The sequence below is a fragment of the Nelumbo nucifera genome, chromosome 6 (assembly GCF_055504915.1).
Source record: "Nelumbo nucifera cultivar China Antique chromosome 6, China Antique-T2T, whole genome shotgun sequence".
Classification (NCBI taxonomy): Eukaryota; Viridiplantae; Streptophyta; class Magnoliopsida; order Proteales; family Nelumbonaceae; genus Nelumbo; species Nelumbo nucifera.
The window spans coordinates 31,913,737-31,932,266 of record NC_142654.1 but is presented as its reverse complement, the minus strand read 5'-3'; the positions used below and the strand labels follow the sequence as shown (position 1 = coordinate 31,932,266).

The 18,530-nt window shown below is 35.3% G+C and overlaps 1 protein-coding gene, 1 long non-coding RNA gene and 3 other non-coding genes across 8 annotated transcripts; 4 read left to right on the top strand and 1 right to left on the bottom strand.

Annotated features, from left to right (window-relative positions):
- The first annotated feature begins 2,919 nt into the window (after nucleotides 1-2,919).
- Nucleotides 2,920-3,024, top strand: LOC148790731 (small nucleolar RNA Z107/R87). The gene has a single exon (XR_016078199.1). It is a non-coding gene; the product is annotated as a small nucleolar RNA Z107/R87 (small nucleolar RNA).
- A 156-nt stretch (nucleotides 3,025-3,180) lies between these two features.
- Nucleotides 3,181-3,280, top strand: LOC148790730 (small nucleolar RNA R30/Z108). The gene has a single exon (XR_016078195.1). It is a non-coding gene; the product is annotated as a small nucleolar RNA R30/Z108 (small nucleolar RNA).
- A 200-nt stretch (nucleotides 3,281-3,480) lies between these two features.
- LOC148790729 (small nucleolar RNA snoR31/Z110/Z27) lies at nucleotides 3,481-3,583 on the top strand. The gene has a single exon (XR_016078192.1). It is a non-coding gene; the product is annotated as a small nucleolar RNA snoR31/Z110/Z27 (small nucleolar RNA).
- Nucleotides 3,584-10,954: 7,371 nt separating this feature from the next.
- LOC104598394 (uncharacterized) lies at nucleotides 10,955-11,905 on the top strand. Its single transcript, XM_010260430.3, has one exon. The coding sequence runs from the start codon at nucleotides 11,131-11,133 to the stop codon at nucleotides 11,641-11,643; it is 513 nt and encodes a 170-aa protein (XP_010258732.1). The 5' UTR covers nucleotides 10,955-11,130; the 3' UTR covers nucleotides 11,644-11,905.
- Nucleotides 11,906-15,623: 3,718 nt separating this feature from the next.
- LOC148790728 (uncharacterized) lies at nucleotides 15,624-17,819 on the bottom strand. 4 transcript variants are annotated; one of them, XR_016077560.1, is made up of 5 exons: nucleotides 16,948-17,819; nucleotides 16,721-16,775; nucleotides 16,536-16,591; nucleotides 16,280-16,440; nucleotides 15,624-16,177 (listed from the first exon to the last, which is right to left on the bottom strand). It is a non-coding gene; the product is annotated as an uncharacterized LOC148790728 (long non-coding RNA). The 4 variants fall into 4 exon arrangements; XR_016077557.1 differs by lacking the exon at nucleotides 16,536-16,591; XR_016077558.1 differs by lacking the exon at nucleotides 16,536-16,591 and having other exon boundaries at nucleotides 15,624-16,169.
- Nucleotides 17,820-18,530: the final 711 nt, after the last annotated feature.

Here is an 18,530-nt window from a genome sequence, read left to right as displayed (position 1 = left end):
AACCATGGTTTTCAATGTTTCTTTCACTAGTAAGTGTATATGCTTGCACATGACAATTCTAGATGATGATAATTATAATAATAATAATATATCTAAATTTTTTTATAATTTTATGAATTTTTATTTTTTATGTTTTTTGTTTTTTATTATTAATCAAATGTAGATTGCAAAATCCAAATTTAATTATATAAACATCTCATCCAAATATGTGTTAATCAGATCAAATTATAAAGTATCAAATATTTAGATTTAAATAGACGGAATTGAATGAGGTGAAAGGTAGTAGTTCAATTTACAATTTAAACCTTATAATCAAATAAGGAGACTAAATAAAAAATGAGTATTTTAGTCACTGTTTTAAAAACTAGATCAGACTAGATGATTGAACCGTTTGGCCCAGGAATCGGTCAGGTCACCAGTTTTGTTTCGGTCTTGAACCACTATTTTACAAAAAAAAAAAAAAAAACCATCGAAATGTTAGAGAGTTGCTGACCTAGACGTTTTAACTGTTAAAATTTTTTGACCCATTTAACAATTCTCGGGTTGCTTTTAAACTAATTATAAATTCTTTATTTATTTTAAAATAGAAATGATAAAATAAAAACATTGAAAAAGAAACTTTCATATCTCATAGTCTTGTTTGGTTATTCCCAATGGCCAAAATTAATTAGGGTTTTTAATTCTTCCATTTTGATTTTGAGTTTTCTCATTTTTGCAATTCTTTTTAAGTTGTAATAGCAAAAAAAAAAAAGTTTTTTAGTTTTTCTATTTTGATTATGAGTTTTCTCATTTTTGTGATTCTTTTTAAGTTATAAGTTGTAACATAAAAAAAAAGGTTTTAGTTTTCCATTTTGATTTTGAGTTTTCTCATTTTTGTGATTCTTTTTAAGTAGTATCATCAAACAAAAATGCAACTGTTATGAAGAAATCAAAAAACTCGATTCAAGAGATGAGAAATTAAGCATCGATCTTGTATTAAAATTTTGAGATACACCAATGAAGCAAACAATCTGGGATCTAAGAGAGATATAGAGAGATGTAAGAAGAGGGAAAACGATGTTGTAGCAACAATGACGATGAACACGGAGATAGCCGTTGACATAAGTTCCCTTCTTCTTCTTTTTCCTCACTTTTCAATTTTAACAAGTTGCCTCATTCTCAAAGTCTCAACACTCCCCTCTCATAATGTGGATTTTAACCTAATCCTAATATAACATTCAAAATTAAAAGTTACGTTGTATTTTACATCTTATCAATTTGACCCACTCAAACTGAACAATTGAACCATTGACCCGAAAACTAAAAGCCAAAGTGATTCCGTTTCTGGGTCAGTTTTTAAAATCTTAATTATAGTCAAAAGAAAATTCCACAATCTTATTCATATTTTTAATAGTTATATAAATATAAAATTATATGTGTTTAATTTTTCTATCTTTTTTTGTAAAAATAATTATGATATGTGACATTTACTTTTTGTTTAATATGATAAATATATGACATTATTCATGTGCCTAAATGCTTTTTTTGCAATGCATTTTTTTTTAATTTTTAGTTTTTATATTTTATTAATTTTTTATTATTTATTTATGATATTAAAGGTTAACACATTTAACCCAAAAGTTGAACTATTTATTATTAATATTTATATTTCATTTTTAGTCAATTCTAAATTATGTATTTCATTTTTATTATCAATAAAAATAATTCTTGTTCATTACGCTTATTTTTTTTTTCAATTTGATTAATGAAAATATTATAAATATGTCTAATTTTCTACATTTTTTTTAATTTTCTATATTTATTTATATTTTAAATTTTTTATTATCTAACTATGACTTCATAGGTTTCAATTTGATTCTGATGGTAGAATTGCTTAACCACCACTTGAATAAAGAATGGTTTTATTTTTTAGTCAATTTTAAAATATATGGGTTTATATTGTTAAAAATATTGATATAAATCTAATTAATAGCATTTAATAGTGAAAAATAACTTAAAAACACCGGATTTAATAAGATAAAATGGGATTTAATACCTCAAGTATAAGACTTAATGAGAGAAAATTAAATAAAGTAGAAAGTAATAATTGAAGTTACATTTTCAACCCTTACAATTAGAGATGGATTAAATACACAAATATGGCCATTTGAATTGATATCAAAACTAGCATTAATGCTATAATAAAATGACTTTTATAACCTTTCTCTAACAAGAACATAGAAGGTAATTTTAATCCAAAAGAAGTTTTACAATGCATTCACACTTTTATATATTAATATATAGATATTATAGATTTTGGAAAGGACTACGAGCAATAATATGAGCCATGTGACAACTGACAAGACTGTTAGCTGTTTGTTTGGGCCTTGGGCGTGGGGTTGATAGCTTATAGATTGGGCTCTAGTGAGTGTCAGCCCAGCCCATGTTGGATGTGTTTGTCCTCACTCCTCGTCTACCCAAACTTGGTTCAAGTTGCAATGTTGCATTGGCTTCTATCAGAATTGAGCTTGTCTTAGTGATAAGATACAATATTAAGTTAAACCCGACCACAACATGAATCAAGATTGTACATGAACGATAAGAACCCGTTGGATCAGAATCTTTTCTTTCTGCACAATCTCCACATTTTAACGTCACGCGTGAGCCCACCGCCCACGCCTCTTGAAACCCTAAAATAAAAAGCCCGGAACCAAAGTCCTCGACCCTAAAATCAATCACTCATCAAACAAACCCTAAAATCAATCACTATAAATACAATACCTAATACCTATCTCAAGCAATCTCGAGCAATCTGAGTATTATGGGAGGAATTGGGGAGGGCTGAACTGCCAGAGTCCTGAATTCAGACGTTTTTTCACTGTAGTTAGGGTTTTGGAAGTGGCATGTATTTGTGAGATGTTTATGGGTTAATTGAAAGAAGATTGCAGTGATGACTCAGAAATTTCAAGCTCAACAGACCGGAATGCAGGCTTCTCTCTTTCAGAAGAAGCTTGCGTGTCGACTACCCCGCTGAACTGAGCGATCTTCTAATCCTTCTTTTTTTATTTTTGCTCTTTCTCTTCACTGAAACGTCTTAGATTTAGGGTTTTCGCTTATGGGTCTCTTTATCCGATTCATTCAATTTTTCTGACTTTTCTTTTGTTTATTTTTATTGTTTTTAATTGGGGGAGAGGGGAATGAGGAGGTTGCGATGAGGATAACAAGCTCCCTCTTCTGAAATCAAGTTGAGGTCAAACGCTGGCAGAATCGAACCAATTAATCATAAGCCACCACTGAGTAATCTGTTTCTTCCCCAGACCCCCTCGTTTTGCATTCATCTTTTCTTTCGAATTAATTTGACGGTAGATGAGGATCCGAGTGGTTTATCTCCTGCTCAATCCGAGCTTTTTTTTGTAGTGTCCTCATCTTCTTTTATATAATTTTAATGTATACAAATATCTTTTCTGCATTCTTTTTGTCCTGGGAAAATAAGGGTTTGCGTTCATCAGGTGATGAAATCTGGAAATAAATCTTAGGACACCTTCCTACACAGCTAGAAAGCTCTAGCTGTGGATGAGAAAGACATTTCTACTCTGATGATGAACCATACTTTTTTTTTATTTATTTACTTATCATCTCTTCGTTAATTGTACGAGGTTAATCCAACAACTTCGAATCAAAATCCATTTTCGCTACATCCTGGTGATTACAGGAGTTGTATGTGAAAAGAGAACACAAAATGAAAATGGATTTTTTTCACCAAGGCTAATCTTTGGTTTGACCGAAAATGACAGATTAAGAAATTTCAGAAGAAAAAAAACAATGGTTTTCGGAGGTGGAAATTCTTTCTTCGTCTTGTTATTAAGAAATTTGGGTTGAAGTGACCCTGCGTCTACACATTTCTGAAACTGTGGTTGAATTGCATACGTGTGTGGAACTGCAAATGAAGAATTCAAATTTTGGTTTATTTATGCTTCAGACTTGCTTCGAGTTCGAACAAAACAAATTAAAATCCAAAACAAAGTAAATCAGAATGCTTTTATTTTCTTTACTGCAAACAAAACCAAGCCAAAAACAATTTGGTTTGTATGCTATATGTAGATGGCCAGAACCTTGTTTGTTGAAATCAGAGTGAATCTCGATCAAAATTGCACTGAATCAGCCGATGACCCAATAGCTGAGATGGGTCACAGCCTCACAGGCGGGGTATCTTACCCGTAAAATTGTTTGTAACGTGTAATACGAAAAGATCGGAATTGAAGTGAATCCCTGTCAAAAGCTTGAAACTATCCAACACAATTCCCTGTTACTTGTTTCAGTACCAGTGGCAGTGGGTATAAAATTTAAAAAATATATGGGTATTATATACATTCTAGGTAATCTCAAATTCCCAATTCGTGGATTGCTTAAAAGTTCAAAACTTAATGTCTTAAGAAAAATCTTTTTATAATTATAACAAAAATTTATTTTGAATGGAATTCAAATTTTATCTAACTTCATTTTATAAAGTTAAGAAAAAATTAAAAAGTTAAAATATATATATGTGAAATATTAGCGGTCCTGGGATGAAAATTAAAAATTATTGATCTATTGGGTTATATAACCTGCGGGTAGGGATGGAAAATTTCCCCGTTCATTACTGGTACCTGGCCTCCCCAACCAGGTTATATATATGTGTGTATTATATTAAGTATATAATATTATTTATGTTATATCAAAATATACCTAAAATATTATTTGAATTTTATTTTTTTTTCTATTTTAAATAAATGTTCGTTTAAAAGCAAATTTTTAATTAAAAAACAAGGGTTTGGATCCCCAATGGGGAACTTGTCTTTGGGAACCAGGGGTGGAGGCTAAAATGTTTGGGAGAATGATGATTCAGTCCAGGGTCAGAATTTTTAGGCCCAAAGTACAGTGCCAACTCGGAATTGATGTCAATTTATGGGTGGACATTGGTGTATAGAATGAGGGTTTTTTGACATTTTGAATGTTTATAGCTCTGCAGTGGAAAGCAGAAATTTGCATTGGGCCTATTCGTACTTCTCCGAAAATTTTTCCTTGATAGCAATCGGGATGAAGAGTATGATTCTCGCCCCAGACCCAGTTGTTACAATTCCTATAGGGGAGTCATCCCCCAAACCCATAAATATAGTTCTAATAATCATCATAATTATAAATGTAATATCCAATAATTATGACAATTATTAAAACTTTCCAATTATGTATTTTGATGGAGGTAGATTTGACCCGACCCCTTGGCTGTGTGACACGTGGAAGAAACCAGGGTGACCTGGCAGGAATGTCAGCTCAGCACGACGACATAGCACGACCATCCCAAGAAGAGGCCCGAGCTTCCCGAGCTCTCCAATAAGAGGCCCGAGCTCCCAAATTCCCCAAGAAGAGGCCCAAGCTCCCCAAAAGGAACCCACATTTCCTGGGAGGTGAAACCCGCGCTCTCCCTAAGAAACCCGAGGTTGACAAAGAAGCCCGTGAGGGGCAAAGCCTGGACTAACCCACCTCGGGTCGGTCCAGACTATATGACGGCACCTTGGGACAATAGGACTCCCATTCGAACTCAAGACTTCACCTCGCACACCACTCCGGCACCTCGGCTCCAGGTCGCGCAACTGTGAAACAGTACCTGACAGGTCCGTACTCTGAGGCAGCACGCCAAACTGGTCTGGATCTGACAGATGGCAACCACGCCGTAACGGCCACCTGCTACCGCCATCTCAGTTATGGCAGAGACGGCCCTGGCAGAGAGGACAGTGGCGGTTGTGTTTGCCCCCGCAGAGGCGGTTATACCTGACGTGGCGGAAACTTGGGAGTGAGTGCACCAGGTGGTTATAAAAGACCTTCCTTCCCTAGAGAAAGAGGTATGTGATATTTGTGCTTTCTGGTCTTGAAATCTCTTATTTTCCTTGCCCTCTCCAGAGTATTAACTTGAGCTTCGGAGTATTCCTACCGGGTTCCTCCCCGAAAATCTCTAATTTCTTCCTTGTTTCAGGCACCTTCGACTCCGCCAGAGGCAAGGTTACCAGCAGCTAAGAATGACCGGATTGTGCATCATCATATTTAATAATTGAAAATTTTATGATTTAACTTTCACTAAATTAAATTACCAAAACTAGTAATAGTCAGAAATTAAATTACCAAAATCACTAATTACTACTCAAAAATTATAATAAATATCAAAATTTCAGAAAATGTAAAAAATAAATTGATATTTATTGAAATTAATATTCCACTAAAAAATTATTGAAAATTTTTAATTATTATTTGATAATATCATTAAATACTAATAAATTGACCAAAATGATTGAAAATGTAAAATAAAATTTATATTTATTTAAATAAATTTTCCAATGAAAAATACTCATATATTTTTAATTATTAAATTGATATTTATTAATATTTTAATTCATTCTTCATTTTTATAATTATTTATTTCAATAATTAATTTTCAAAAGTTTCTGGAATTAAACTACCAAAACATTTGAAACTAAATTATCAAAATCAATAAGTTTCAGCAAGTAATTATCAGTAATTAAATTTTCCAATTACCAAAATTACAGAAAGTTATCATCTAAGTGTTGATATTTACTGAATAATATTCAATAATATCAGTAATTATTGGAATTATAAAAATATTTCACAAATGAATTTAATTATCCAAATTAAACTAATTAATTTAATAATTACCAAAATTGTTTTTAAAAATTACAAATATTTAATGTAGTGATTATTAATAAATAATAATTTAAAAAATAATAATTTTTTGAAATGGTAATTAATAATCACTAATAATTTATAAAAATTTATACAGTAATTTTAATTTAATTGCAATAATTCGGTTATTATTTAATGTTAACAATAATTCCTAATCCATGTTTAGTTAATTAATCTACCAAAATTGAATGAATAATAATCCGATTATTTAGTAATTTATATATTAATTAATTATAAACATTTTGGGAATCGGGTGTTAGATGGGTGAGGGTCGAATCTTGTTTGGATCTGAGCTTCTATTATCATCTTCTTAATCCGTCAATAATTGTGCAACCGTCCCAGAACTAGATCAAGATGATTGAAAACAATCCTCTACTGCCAGGGTGACCCAAATCATGGGATCCTAGTTGCTGAGTTGCAAACCATCGTCAACACAAAATATTCACTAACCCGACCTGATAGCAATATAATACGAAAATTTAGTAGTATAAACCACCTTCATTACATCTACAACTTGAATAAACCACCTCATTACCATTTACGTTAAGTTTTAAAATTTAACGGGTTCTTTTTCTGGATTTTAGGAGGGGAAAAATTGGTCAATAAGATTTTGATTCTTATTGTCCAAGAATCTCATTTTCTTTTTCCAGATTTATGTGGGGACAAGAGAAAGTTTATTTTCCTAAGTATCACTTACCCAGGTAAGTGACACCCATCTCCTAATCCTAGGTGAATAAATAACTTTTCCACCTTGGGGGAAAATTGCCAACACTTAAAAGGGACAAAAATGCCCCTTGTAATAATGGATTTTTATGGCTAAAATGGTTATTGTCTTGCTTGCACGGAAAATAAAAGAATATGGGTAAATGCACTTACCTGGATAAGTGTTTCCTAGGTAAATGTATTTACCCAAGTAATTGTAACTTACCAAAAAGTGCGTGGGTATCTCCAAGAACTCCTTTCCACCTACGTTACTTCAATCAAGGCAACTGATTATACTTTTTCCATGTATAGCACAATGGTTATGGAATTGAGAGTGAGTGAATGGGTGATGACATGGTAGATTAGCAGTGGTAGAAAGGGGAGGGGAGAGAGAGAGGGAGAATTAGGGTGGGGTAATGGAGGAAAGAGAAGCATCAATAAAATACATAAATAAATGAAGTTAAATACACATCAATAAAATACAATTGTGTGAGACATAGACAATAATTACAAAATAGATGAAAAATACAGAAAAACTAAAATAACTAAGGTATACAGGGAAAAAAAAACAAAAACGAATTCTTATATGGAAAGAGTTTTGACCAATCAAAACCCACCCATGAATTTTGATAAATAATACTTGATTTGCTACCAAGTTTATGATTCCAGTTGATTTATAAGATGTTTTTCGGATATCATATATTTTCTATATCACCATATGGCATTCCATCTGATGGGTGGAGTTTGGCTTCTGTCAAAGCAATTCGGTGCTTGCACCGTTCGAGCAACCCCTTATAACCTTGCATTGGAATATCTCCTCTGAAATAAATCACATAATTAAGGAAACATTCCCAACATAACCCAAGACTGTAAAGCTTGTTGGAACGGGCTTTGTCCTGACCCAAGCCGGACTCGGATGGGTGTGCTTCCTGTTTTCCTGCTTCAAACTTTGACAAATGACAAAGCCTTTATGAAGAAGTAATGATAAGACCCAAAGCTTGAATAAGAGAAGGAGAATAATTGATGGAATCTCCCACCAGGAATAGAAAATATCCAGTTATATATATGTACGAGATTTGAATCCTTCAATCTGGCATTATCTCAAAGTGTCGCATGAGCATGAAAATGGATGCCATTCATTAATTCATTCATGCGTGTCAAATCAATTAACGCGTGCACAAATGAATTAATGAAGGGTCTCATTGTCTTGCCGTTGGAGATGGAGTCATGGACCCTCTGTCCACTGTAATCTGTATAAACCTAGCAAGCTAATGCGCAACAGCATTAAGCATGCATGGAACGAGACGAATGCCTCTAGGTTTGCTTTCTCCCTAAAAACAGAAGAAGGCCAGAAGCACCTACCCCAGTCCCCAGATTGAGCGCTCAAGGCTTCTCGACCAAGTGGTTTGGTGGTGATTGATGACTCTGGCATTACGCAACAAACGAGGCTGAATTCTTCAATTAATCACTTTGTTCGTGGTTGCTCTTGCTCATATATACTTTGGGATTTTGGGATTGATGATTCTTAATTTGATTTCCATGTTATTCATTTTGTTCTGAAGGGAAGGGAAGGGAAGGGGACCCAACTCCCAAGAGAAGCTTCCTCCGCACATGGGGTTGGGTTGGTATCAGCTGGAGTGCGATTTTGAACTTAAGGAGGACTTGGGCCCAAGCAGGACTTTGGGCTGACACAACTTAGCTGGAAATGGAAGGAGCACAACACAAAGTTGTCATTAAGGTAGGACATGATCGAACATGTGAAGAATTGCTCAAAGAGACTTAGGTCCAGCCCATTGTTTTGTAGGCCAAGCCAAGGATGGAATACAAACTTGTATTGTGCAGATGCAGATAGAACTAACTCAGCACCTGACCTATGCCCATGCCCATGCCCATGCCCATGCCCATGCCAATGCCATCCGTCGTACTCTGCTCTACCAGAGGGAAGAGAACCACAATTGGTGGTGGTGAAGTGAAAGTCATTGAACTAGAGGCCTCTACTACTACTCCATTGTGGCGGTCCTCAAACCCATGATTCATTTGTGGGTGAGTTATGGTGTCCTTGTTCCACAATCTACAATTCTACATAGATATATATGGTTCCTTTCACCCCAATAACTAAAGAATGAAGACTGAATATCTAGATTTTTTCTCTAGGCAACTTGAATTTAGGCACGTGTATGTGTAATTTGCTTGTAGAGTTAAGAGGAATCAATTAATTAGACAATGCCAAATATCTCGGAACATGCCCCTAATTAGACCTTTATCACACCATTCTAGTATTGTTTCTTGCCCTTCTGCAATTACAAATAGCCAATATGGTTTCTTAGTTCAGTAAATGGAAACCCCTTTGAGTAAAACTGATCACTACTCCACAATGTAGTTAGCTAAAGCAACACTCCAATGTCCAAACCACACTGATTCATTGATTAATGAATCTGCTTCCTCCATTTGGCAATATAATTGTCTTTTGGGCCGAGGAGCTCTGTTATGCCATTTATTCCCTCCTCATCACTATATGTTGCTGACTTAAACCAAACCAACAAATGGGTAAGTAAGCAGCTTCAATTGCTTCTGTTCTCAGCAAATTTTTATTCTTCTAACAACGTACAGGTTTTAATTTTGGAAGGGTAGAATCACTGTGGTGGTTCTTTAGTGATGAATCTGACAGCCATTCTGCTGCTCCTGTAGGCTGTAGCTCCCCACAAGAAAGATATTTACCAAATCTAGATATTTGGTGAGCACCGACTGCGTTAGAATGGGACTAGACTAGACTCTCATGAACCATGGCAAATTGGCAAGCCACCATTCACTTTCGAACAGATCCTTTTGTGTAGTCTGTCTGTCTGTCAGGTAAATCATAAATGGATATTGGAAAACCCACCGAGATCCCTTGTTGTTGGGACAGTTCCAATCTCTCTCTCTCTCTGGTTCAAGCAACTTGGATGATTTTATTGGAATCACATGTGAAGTTCCATGAGATTCCACGCTATATATGATGACTTATAAGAATGTATGCTCTTGCTCTTACACCAAGCAGTAAATATGGGACCTGCCCTACAGGCCCAAAGTAGGAGATGAAGAGTTTGGATTTGGACACGTCGGAAAGGTGAAAATGATTTCATGAGGAACTCCGAAGTCCGAACCAAGGGTATGTGCTATGTGGAAATCGAATTCATCCACAACTTTATACTCAGGTCCCACCCAACTATAGCTATCAATTACCAACCAAAAGCAATATCCACGAACACGTGCTTTTCTTGACACGTGTCTCTTTGTGGCATGGGCGGTTAAAGTGACGACCTCTAAACGTGATATATCGACCCCACTCAATCACTCATCCTTCCATCATCACTGTAACAAGGTAAAAAAAAAAAAAATCATGAAATACCCAATTGAAATGTTTCCCCTGATTTCCTAAAATATTCCTACAGTCCTACTTCAAGTAAATGACCAAAAACCACTTGCTAGTGGTAGTTTTGTAATTCCATTTACCCAATTGAATATTATATAGGAGTGGACTGGTGTCAGTTGTCACGGGAGGAGGAGCCCAATATCATCACCCAGGACCTAGCTGATACTAATAAATGGAGGGTCCAAGCAAGCCCATTGTGTGATACCAACATTTTAATTCCGAATTCCTATCGGAGAGTCGGAGACGAGACACTTCGTAGTTTGTAGTCAAGTTTAGTAGAGAGAAAAGGAAGCAAGAAGAAGAAGATGAAGCCCAACAAGAAGAATCCATTCACCCTCCATCTCCTCCTCTTCCTCTTTTTGCTTGCCTACCCTTCTGAGGCATACAACACTGGCACTTTTGGAAGAAAAGCATTCTCTAGGGAGATGCCGGGGACTCCCGGCGGTGGAACCGGAGCCCCAACTGGGGGTAGTGGCTCTGGGTCCGGTCATGGTAGCAACTGGGACTACAGTTGGGGTTGGGGGTCCAGTCCTGGAAGTGGATGGGGGTATGGTTCTGGGTCTGCCCGGTCTCCAAGTGGGAATGGGAGGGGCTTTGGCTATGGTTATGGTACTGGGTCTGGCTCTGGCTCTGGGTCTGGCTCTGGGTATGGTTCTGGTTATGGTGGTGATGGTGGTGGTTGGGCTCGTGGCGTCGGTTACGGCTCTGGAAGTGGTCGAGGTGCGTCAGGTGGTGGTGCCGGTGGTTCAGGCGGCCTAGGCAGCCAAAACGGTCGTTCCCCGTCGGTTTCTGGGGCTACAAACAATCAAGGAAACTGATGAGCCGGTTCGTTACTTGCGTGACAGTCGTAGTATGACAGCTTCTTAGCTAGTATAACAGATATATATAGTAAGCGTATGAGTAGTAAACAGATTGTAATGCATGCTATAAACATTGATATATATAGCATCTGCAGACTGTAAGTGTATTATATAGAGATGATTTTTCTTTCAAGTTTGAATTCCACTATATAGAGGCTTTTGTTTCTACTTTTTTCAGGAGAACCCTGAAACTGAATAATACTAAGGCCTCCTCTCTCTCTCTCTCTCTCTCTCTCACACAAAAGCTTTCTTTCTCCTTGTTTCTGTTTTTGCATTTTGCAAATGGGTCCACTTCGACATGAATGCATCCGAACTGGAATGTTTTTTTGCTTATCATTTAAGACTTGTGCTAAATGCTAACAACCCGTTTTGAATGAGAAGCTAGATTTGGGTTGGTCATCTTCAAGCCGAAAACCTCATAAACCATGATCCAATGAAAACGAAGACCCCACAAAAATAAGAGATCCTGTTGAATCCAGACCAGAAAGTGATATTTTCATTAACAGAGTGATCACTGTCTTCAGGTAGTTTTGGAATATGGGAAAATAAGATTTACCTAAGACTGTAGCTCCAAAGAAAGGAAAAGGGGAAAGAGCATATTTTAGCAGATTGGGTGCCACCACCATTTGGATGCTGCTTTGTGCGAAGCTTATCCAAACAAACAGATGCTCAAAAGACGCAGTAATGACAAATTGGAAAATTGCGTCAACCACGTTTCGTGGTCCATCCAAACATACCCTGAATCATCCATTGATTCGCCTGCACTCAATCCACTAAGGGCCTGTTTTTGGGTCTGAGCAACAGTACCAGAGTTGCTTTGTCATTTATGCTTTTCTCTCTTTTGAAGGCTTGCTTGACTCTTAAGGCTCAGTTTGGAAAAGTACAAATAGAAATACATATAATGCAAAGTCTTGTATTTTCTATTTTTAAACCTGTATTTGCACTGTATATATTTACATTTGTACTCTTTCCAAACTAAGGCTTGGAAGGAGTATAAATACAAATATGTAGAGTGCAAAATCTGTATTTTGTATTGTTTTGTATATATTTATACTGTACATATTTGTATTTGTACTCCTTCCAAACCTATTATTTTGTATGTATTTATATTGTATACTCCTTCCAAACTGAACCTAAGGAACGGATGGATAAATGTCATATCGAAGGATCAATAAAATACTAGTGGCTTGCGTATAAAATTAATCAAAATGGGTCTCACATGCAAGGGTGCACACTACAAATTTCTAGTAGCAGCTTCAAATTGAGTCTGGGTATGACAAGCACACTAAGGGAGTGTTCTTCAATGTGAACTGTTTCTCTTGTTTTGAGTTCCAAAAACAAATAAAATCATCTATCTTGAAAACAAATTTTTTCTTAAAACAAAAATATGAAAAATGTTGCATTTTTATTCACAACTAACCAAAACACATTCTTGCTTTTTTTGGTTAATTTGATATCAAAATGATATCTCATCATCTCATAAAGCATATAATATCTGTACTCCAGAACTTGCCCTTTTTAAAACCATAATCTTAATAGTTTCAAAAACCTGAATCCCTTTTCTAAAACAAAACCACCTTGTTTTTGTTTTTCTCAAAACAAATTTAATTTCCTTGCTGATGTGACAAATTCAGAAACAAATGAAAGTAAAAGCCTTCACATTGTAAAATACCCCCCAAGTAAGCACACAATCAGTGCGCAAACAGCCTAGTATGCCTCACAGCCCACCTATACAATGACAAACTCATAAGAACAGGTGTTGTACCCATGAATACGTGGACCAAAGGATCCAAAAGTTAGTCCTGGGTAGGGGTGGCCACGAGCCGAGTTCATTATGAGCTATTCGAGCTCGGCTCAGCTCGGTTTCAAACGAGCTCCGAGCCGAGCTCGAGCCTAATAAAGCTTGGCTCGTGAGGCTCGTGTGCCAAGCTCGAATAGCTACATACATACATACATATAATAATAATAATAATAATAATAATAATAATAATAATAATAATAATAATAATAATAATAATAATAATAATAATAATAATAATGATAATAATAATAATATAAAATTATAGAAAATAATACATAATAAAAATATTATATATAGTATTTTTATTTTTATATATAATAATAACTAATTATTATAATTCTTAATTTTTTAAATATTAAATAAAAAATATTTTTTATATATAATTTTTCTTTTTTATAAAACATTTTTCTCAAGTCGAGCTGATCTTGAGCTTACGAGCTTTTGACTCGAGCCGAGCTCAAGCTCAAGGTTCTAGCTCGAACCGAGCTTGAGCCTTGTACTGCCTTGGTAAGTCGAGCTCGAATATCTAACTATTTGGTTAAACTCGGCTCGAATCTACCCCTAGTCCTAGTTAGTACTTAGTAGGTTTCTCATAGAAACTTTTCTTGACCGAGTCCAGATGGGCTAGATTAGGCCCATCAGCCTCATGAGCCAAGCTTTACTAAATTCGAGCTTGGCTCGATTAGAAAATGATTCTATGTATCAGGCTCGAACTCATCTTGAAGCTCGATTTAAACCAAGATAATTCTAGCTATTCACGAGCCGGACTCCAATAACTCATGAAAAGCTCAATTCGTTTCCACCCCTAGCTGTTAATAAAGTGGGCTAGGCAAGACTGAACATGCCAATGTTTCATACACATGGACTTACGGGTTCCATATTGGCTTGTTCATCCTTGATAGGTTGCCTAGCCGTAGGGTCTGTACACCAGTCAGTTTGATTCAGTTGCATATAATTTTGTCAACAGAACCGAATAGCTCAGGTTGACTGCTATACCAACCAATCAGACTGGAAGAGACATAAAAACTGAGACCTTTTTGTCTTGGTTGGATTTAAGCCCATAATTCAAGGAACTTTTATCTATTCTTTGTCATAAATGCATCTCAAAAGTTGAACGAGTTCAGATCTTCTCTTTACAAAATGCGTCTCACAGCATGTCCTAACCGCACATCAGGGACATCTCCTGTACTTGTATTTATTATTTATGGGAAAATATTTCTAATAGAGGATGGGATGTAGTTGTAAGTTAGGTGTGAAGTGCACTTTTTGAGGAGCATATCCCAATTCAAGTTAAACCTCACAGTTGGCATAAATAATTGCTAGTACAGTTTCCTCGAAAACCTTAATCCTGTATCACTATGGCCTTTGGCAACTGAGGCATTACTAATTTTGGAAGATGCCATGTCCTTAGAATCAAACATGTATCCGTGATTTCTTGGTTTGTTAAAATCATCACAATCATAAATGGCTAACTCGAGTCATATTTGTAAATCAAAAGGCCGATATTGAATATGTAGGAGTGCAACAAAACCGAGTCAAGCCAAATTTCAGCATGTTATTGATGTGGGTTCACATGTTGATTTATGTTTTATTGGTGTGGTATGGGTCTTGCATGTTTCCATTATACATCTACTAATGAGTATTGTATGTATAATAATTAATGATATTATTATTTTGGTTGATAAAAAATTGAAAGAAAATGAAATTTGTGACAAAAAGGTTCAAAATTTATTTTCATTATTGCCACAATATATATATATATATATAATATCAAGAACAACACACAATAATATGTCATGATATTTTAACCTTGATGGTCATCCCTCAAAAATTAACTAGCCGAAGTCCAAAAACCAGGTTGCTGGCGGATCGAAAGCCCAGCCAAATGATTGAATTGGTTATCGAATTTGCACATAGAATGTGAACAAAATACGTGATTATCACTACAATCCAAGGACTTAAAAATGATTAAGTATTTAAAGCTGTGCTCAAGTTGTTCTCATCTTCCTAACCTCCCTTTTGCTATGACAATTCACCCCCCAAAATATCTCTTGATATTTCTGTTAACTTGTACAAACAGACCCCTTCCCTTGGAGTTTGGAGTTTGCCCAATGATATTAAAGCATTTGACAGAAAATACAGAGGAGGTTTAATTAATTTACCCTAAAAAAATAAACCAGTTCATAAAGCATTAATCATTGTTAAATTTCTACATATATTACCAACTCACCCGTGGTATATAGGAGTTTTATGCTGAGCAAGCATTAATCCCAACAACCCAAAAGCTTCGATTCAATGAAAACTTACATGCATGTAGAATTGTCATCATCAGAATCCTTTGCATCGCCAAAGGATAGAGGGCTTTCCGGTGTTGTCGGTGAAACCTGATTCAAATCCATTTCTTGAGTTTGTCCTTCCGTTGCTTGCTTTTCAACTGACAGAACCGTAACAATTCAGCACCGTCTTCGTGGGTCAAAGATGCATCTTTCCTACTAAAGTTCCCAATAACAACCACAAGACTTTTCAGCTTTGACCAAATGATGTGGAGACGCATTGAGATTGATTATTAGGTGATAATGAGGCTTTAGACGATTGCATAGAATTCCCCTTCGGATGGTTTTTAGCTGGTCCCTCAAATTTTCGTCCCTTTGTGTTTGAAGTCAGACATCCATCGGCAGGTTTTCTGCGTATCTACAGAGATTGAGATGTAAAACGATAAAGAAATCAACTTAGATGCAGAATAGTTCTAATTTCTAAACAAGAGTTTCCAAATAAAAGCGAAGGCTTTAGTACCCAGCTGAACAACTTGAGATGACCAATTGGAGAGTCTAGCCCCTAAATGCATACAATGGTTAGGGCTATTCCCAATCTACCTCTTCCAAGATCCCAGATAGCTGGGACCAATATTGGATAATGGCTTGCTATATTTTCTAATTGAGAAGCTGGTCTTAAACCTGAAAACCCAGAAATTCACTTCTTCAGTAAGCAAAGTTCAAACAAACGTGGTTTCAGAACTTTCTGAGTTCAACGAAATGCTCTGTAACTCCACCTTGATCAGCATATGGCAATTTGTAAATGGGGTATTGCAAACCAGCCACTGTGGATCTTGAAATGCGGACCACAAAAGTACCATTACCCAGAGCAGAATATTGAAATTAAACAAAAATGAAAATTAACACCCGTTTAGCGGAAACCCACTTGGGTTTACAAGGAGATTTTGCATAGAGGAGATACCTGCAGAATAAGTTGATTGCAGGGCATTAATACCAACCGGTTCAGCAAATTTAAGCTGCAACAGAAACATGTATCTTAGGTTATGTCAACAGGAGGAACAGAAAACAAACACAAGCAAAACAATAAATTAATATATTTAGATATGTAAACATGAACTACTAAGCAGTTGGCATACTTGCTCAAAGAAACCCATGTATAAGAAAACAAAATAGAAATTGAAATCATACCACAGAGCACACTTGAGCTCCAAACCCATCTTCTGGAAGTGAAGTAACCATGAATTGAAGAAACGGCAATAGTTCAGAGAGTCCTCAATAACTGGTTTGGTTGTCACAGGGAGAGGAGATGACAAGCAAAGCCAGGGAGAAGAAAACCAAAAGTGGTTGTGTACTATTGGTTGGTTCAGTAATTATTCAGGATAAATTATTTAAACCTCCCTTGTGTTTTCTGGTAAATGCTTGAAGACACTCCAAATATTGTAATATCTATGGGAAAACTGGGAATTTTAAAGTGTTTAAAAGTATGACATTATCATTTTCAGTTATGTTCTTAACATCAAACTAACGGAAGGGATCTCTGCCCAACCTCCTATCCTCCCATGCAACTCAGTCTTGGGAATTCCATCTTCCCTAGCTTGGCTGCTATTTGTTTAATTTTTTCCAAAATGCCGAGGGAGATATTTGGGGAAGTTATAGTAAAGAAAGGTTAAAACATCCGTCAGAAAACACAGGGAAGGTTTATGAAAGTTACCCAAAATTTCCTCTTTGAACCCTCATAATTCTATATCAGTCATATTAATTTTCATCTCTAAACATTCCTAATATCTGTCCAACTGTTCCTACGATAGAATTTTTTTCCTTTTTTATCTCTCTTGCCTGTTTATTTTAAGGCTTTCTTGATTCTTTCAATCCATTTTCTCTAAATTCTAATCCATGCTTCCATTTTTTTGTCGACATGCTTTTATTTCCCCAATCAGTCCAACTCTTTTATTAATCTCTTAAAAATTAACCCTCCAGATTCATTAGAACTGTTGTTTTCCCTTTTAACATGTGCAGCACTAAAGCATCTGTTTCAATGAACAGTACTGGGATGATATGTTTCCAACCTGATTGTCTGTGGTGTAGAGAACCTTAAAATAAACAGGCAACAGTATTGGCTTCCCCCTGATTGTCTGGAAGGTGTATTTAGCTCTCAGCCTCTCACCTTTTCCACTGCCCTAAAAGAAGAGACAGAATTATGTGGAGATGCACTAGAGCAGCAGTGATCTGGACCAAGGATTAAAATATCATTATTGAGTATCGTAACGGACAACTTGGATATAAATACACTTTGGAAACGCATCGATACGGATGAAAAATATGGACACTAGGGTAATACATAAAAATTTCATAATACATTAATAATATTAAGTCTAAGGTCAAATAATCATAAATAATGTATAAATACATAGAAAATGTATATTTCAATGGTGTATAGGAAAAAAATATATTACAATTAATATAATATGAGGCATAGATATCATACAATTTTATTGATAATGTATCAATCAAGAGTCCAAAATGCAAAACATATTTTACTATTATATTTTAATTATTATATCAATTATTTTCAATTTTACTATTTTTACTTTTTGACATTAACAAAGAGGTCAACCAAATATTAAATTCTCTATGTAAATTAAAGTATCCATTAATAATTTATAAAATGTATAATCTCAGCTTAAAATATATCAAATCTATTAAAACTTCTAAGATACATATCATATGCAAATTCATAATTTTTAACTTTTAAAATGATTATTCCATTATTA

What these genes read in the sequence shown, in the direction of transcription:
- LOC104598394 (XM_010260430.3), top strand. Translation starts at nt 11,131, where the DNA reads ATGAAGCCCAACAAGAAGAATCCATTCACCCTCCATCTCCTCCTCTTC.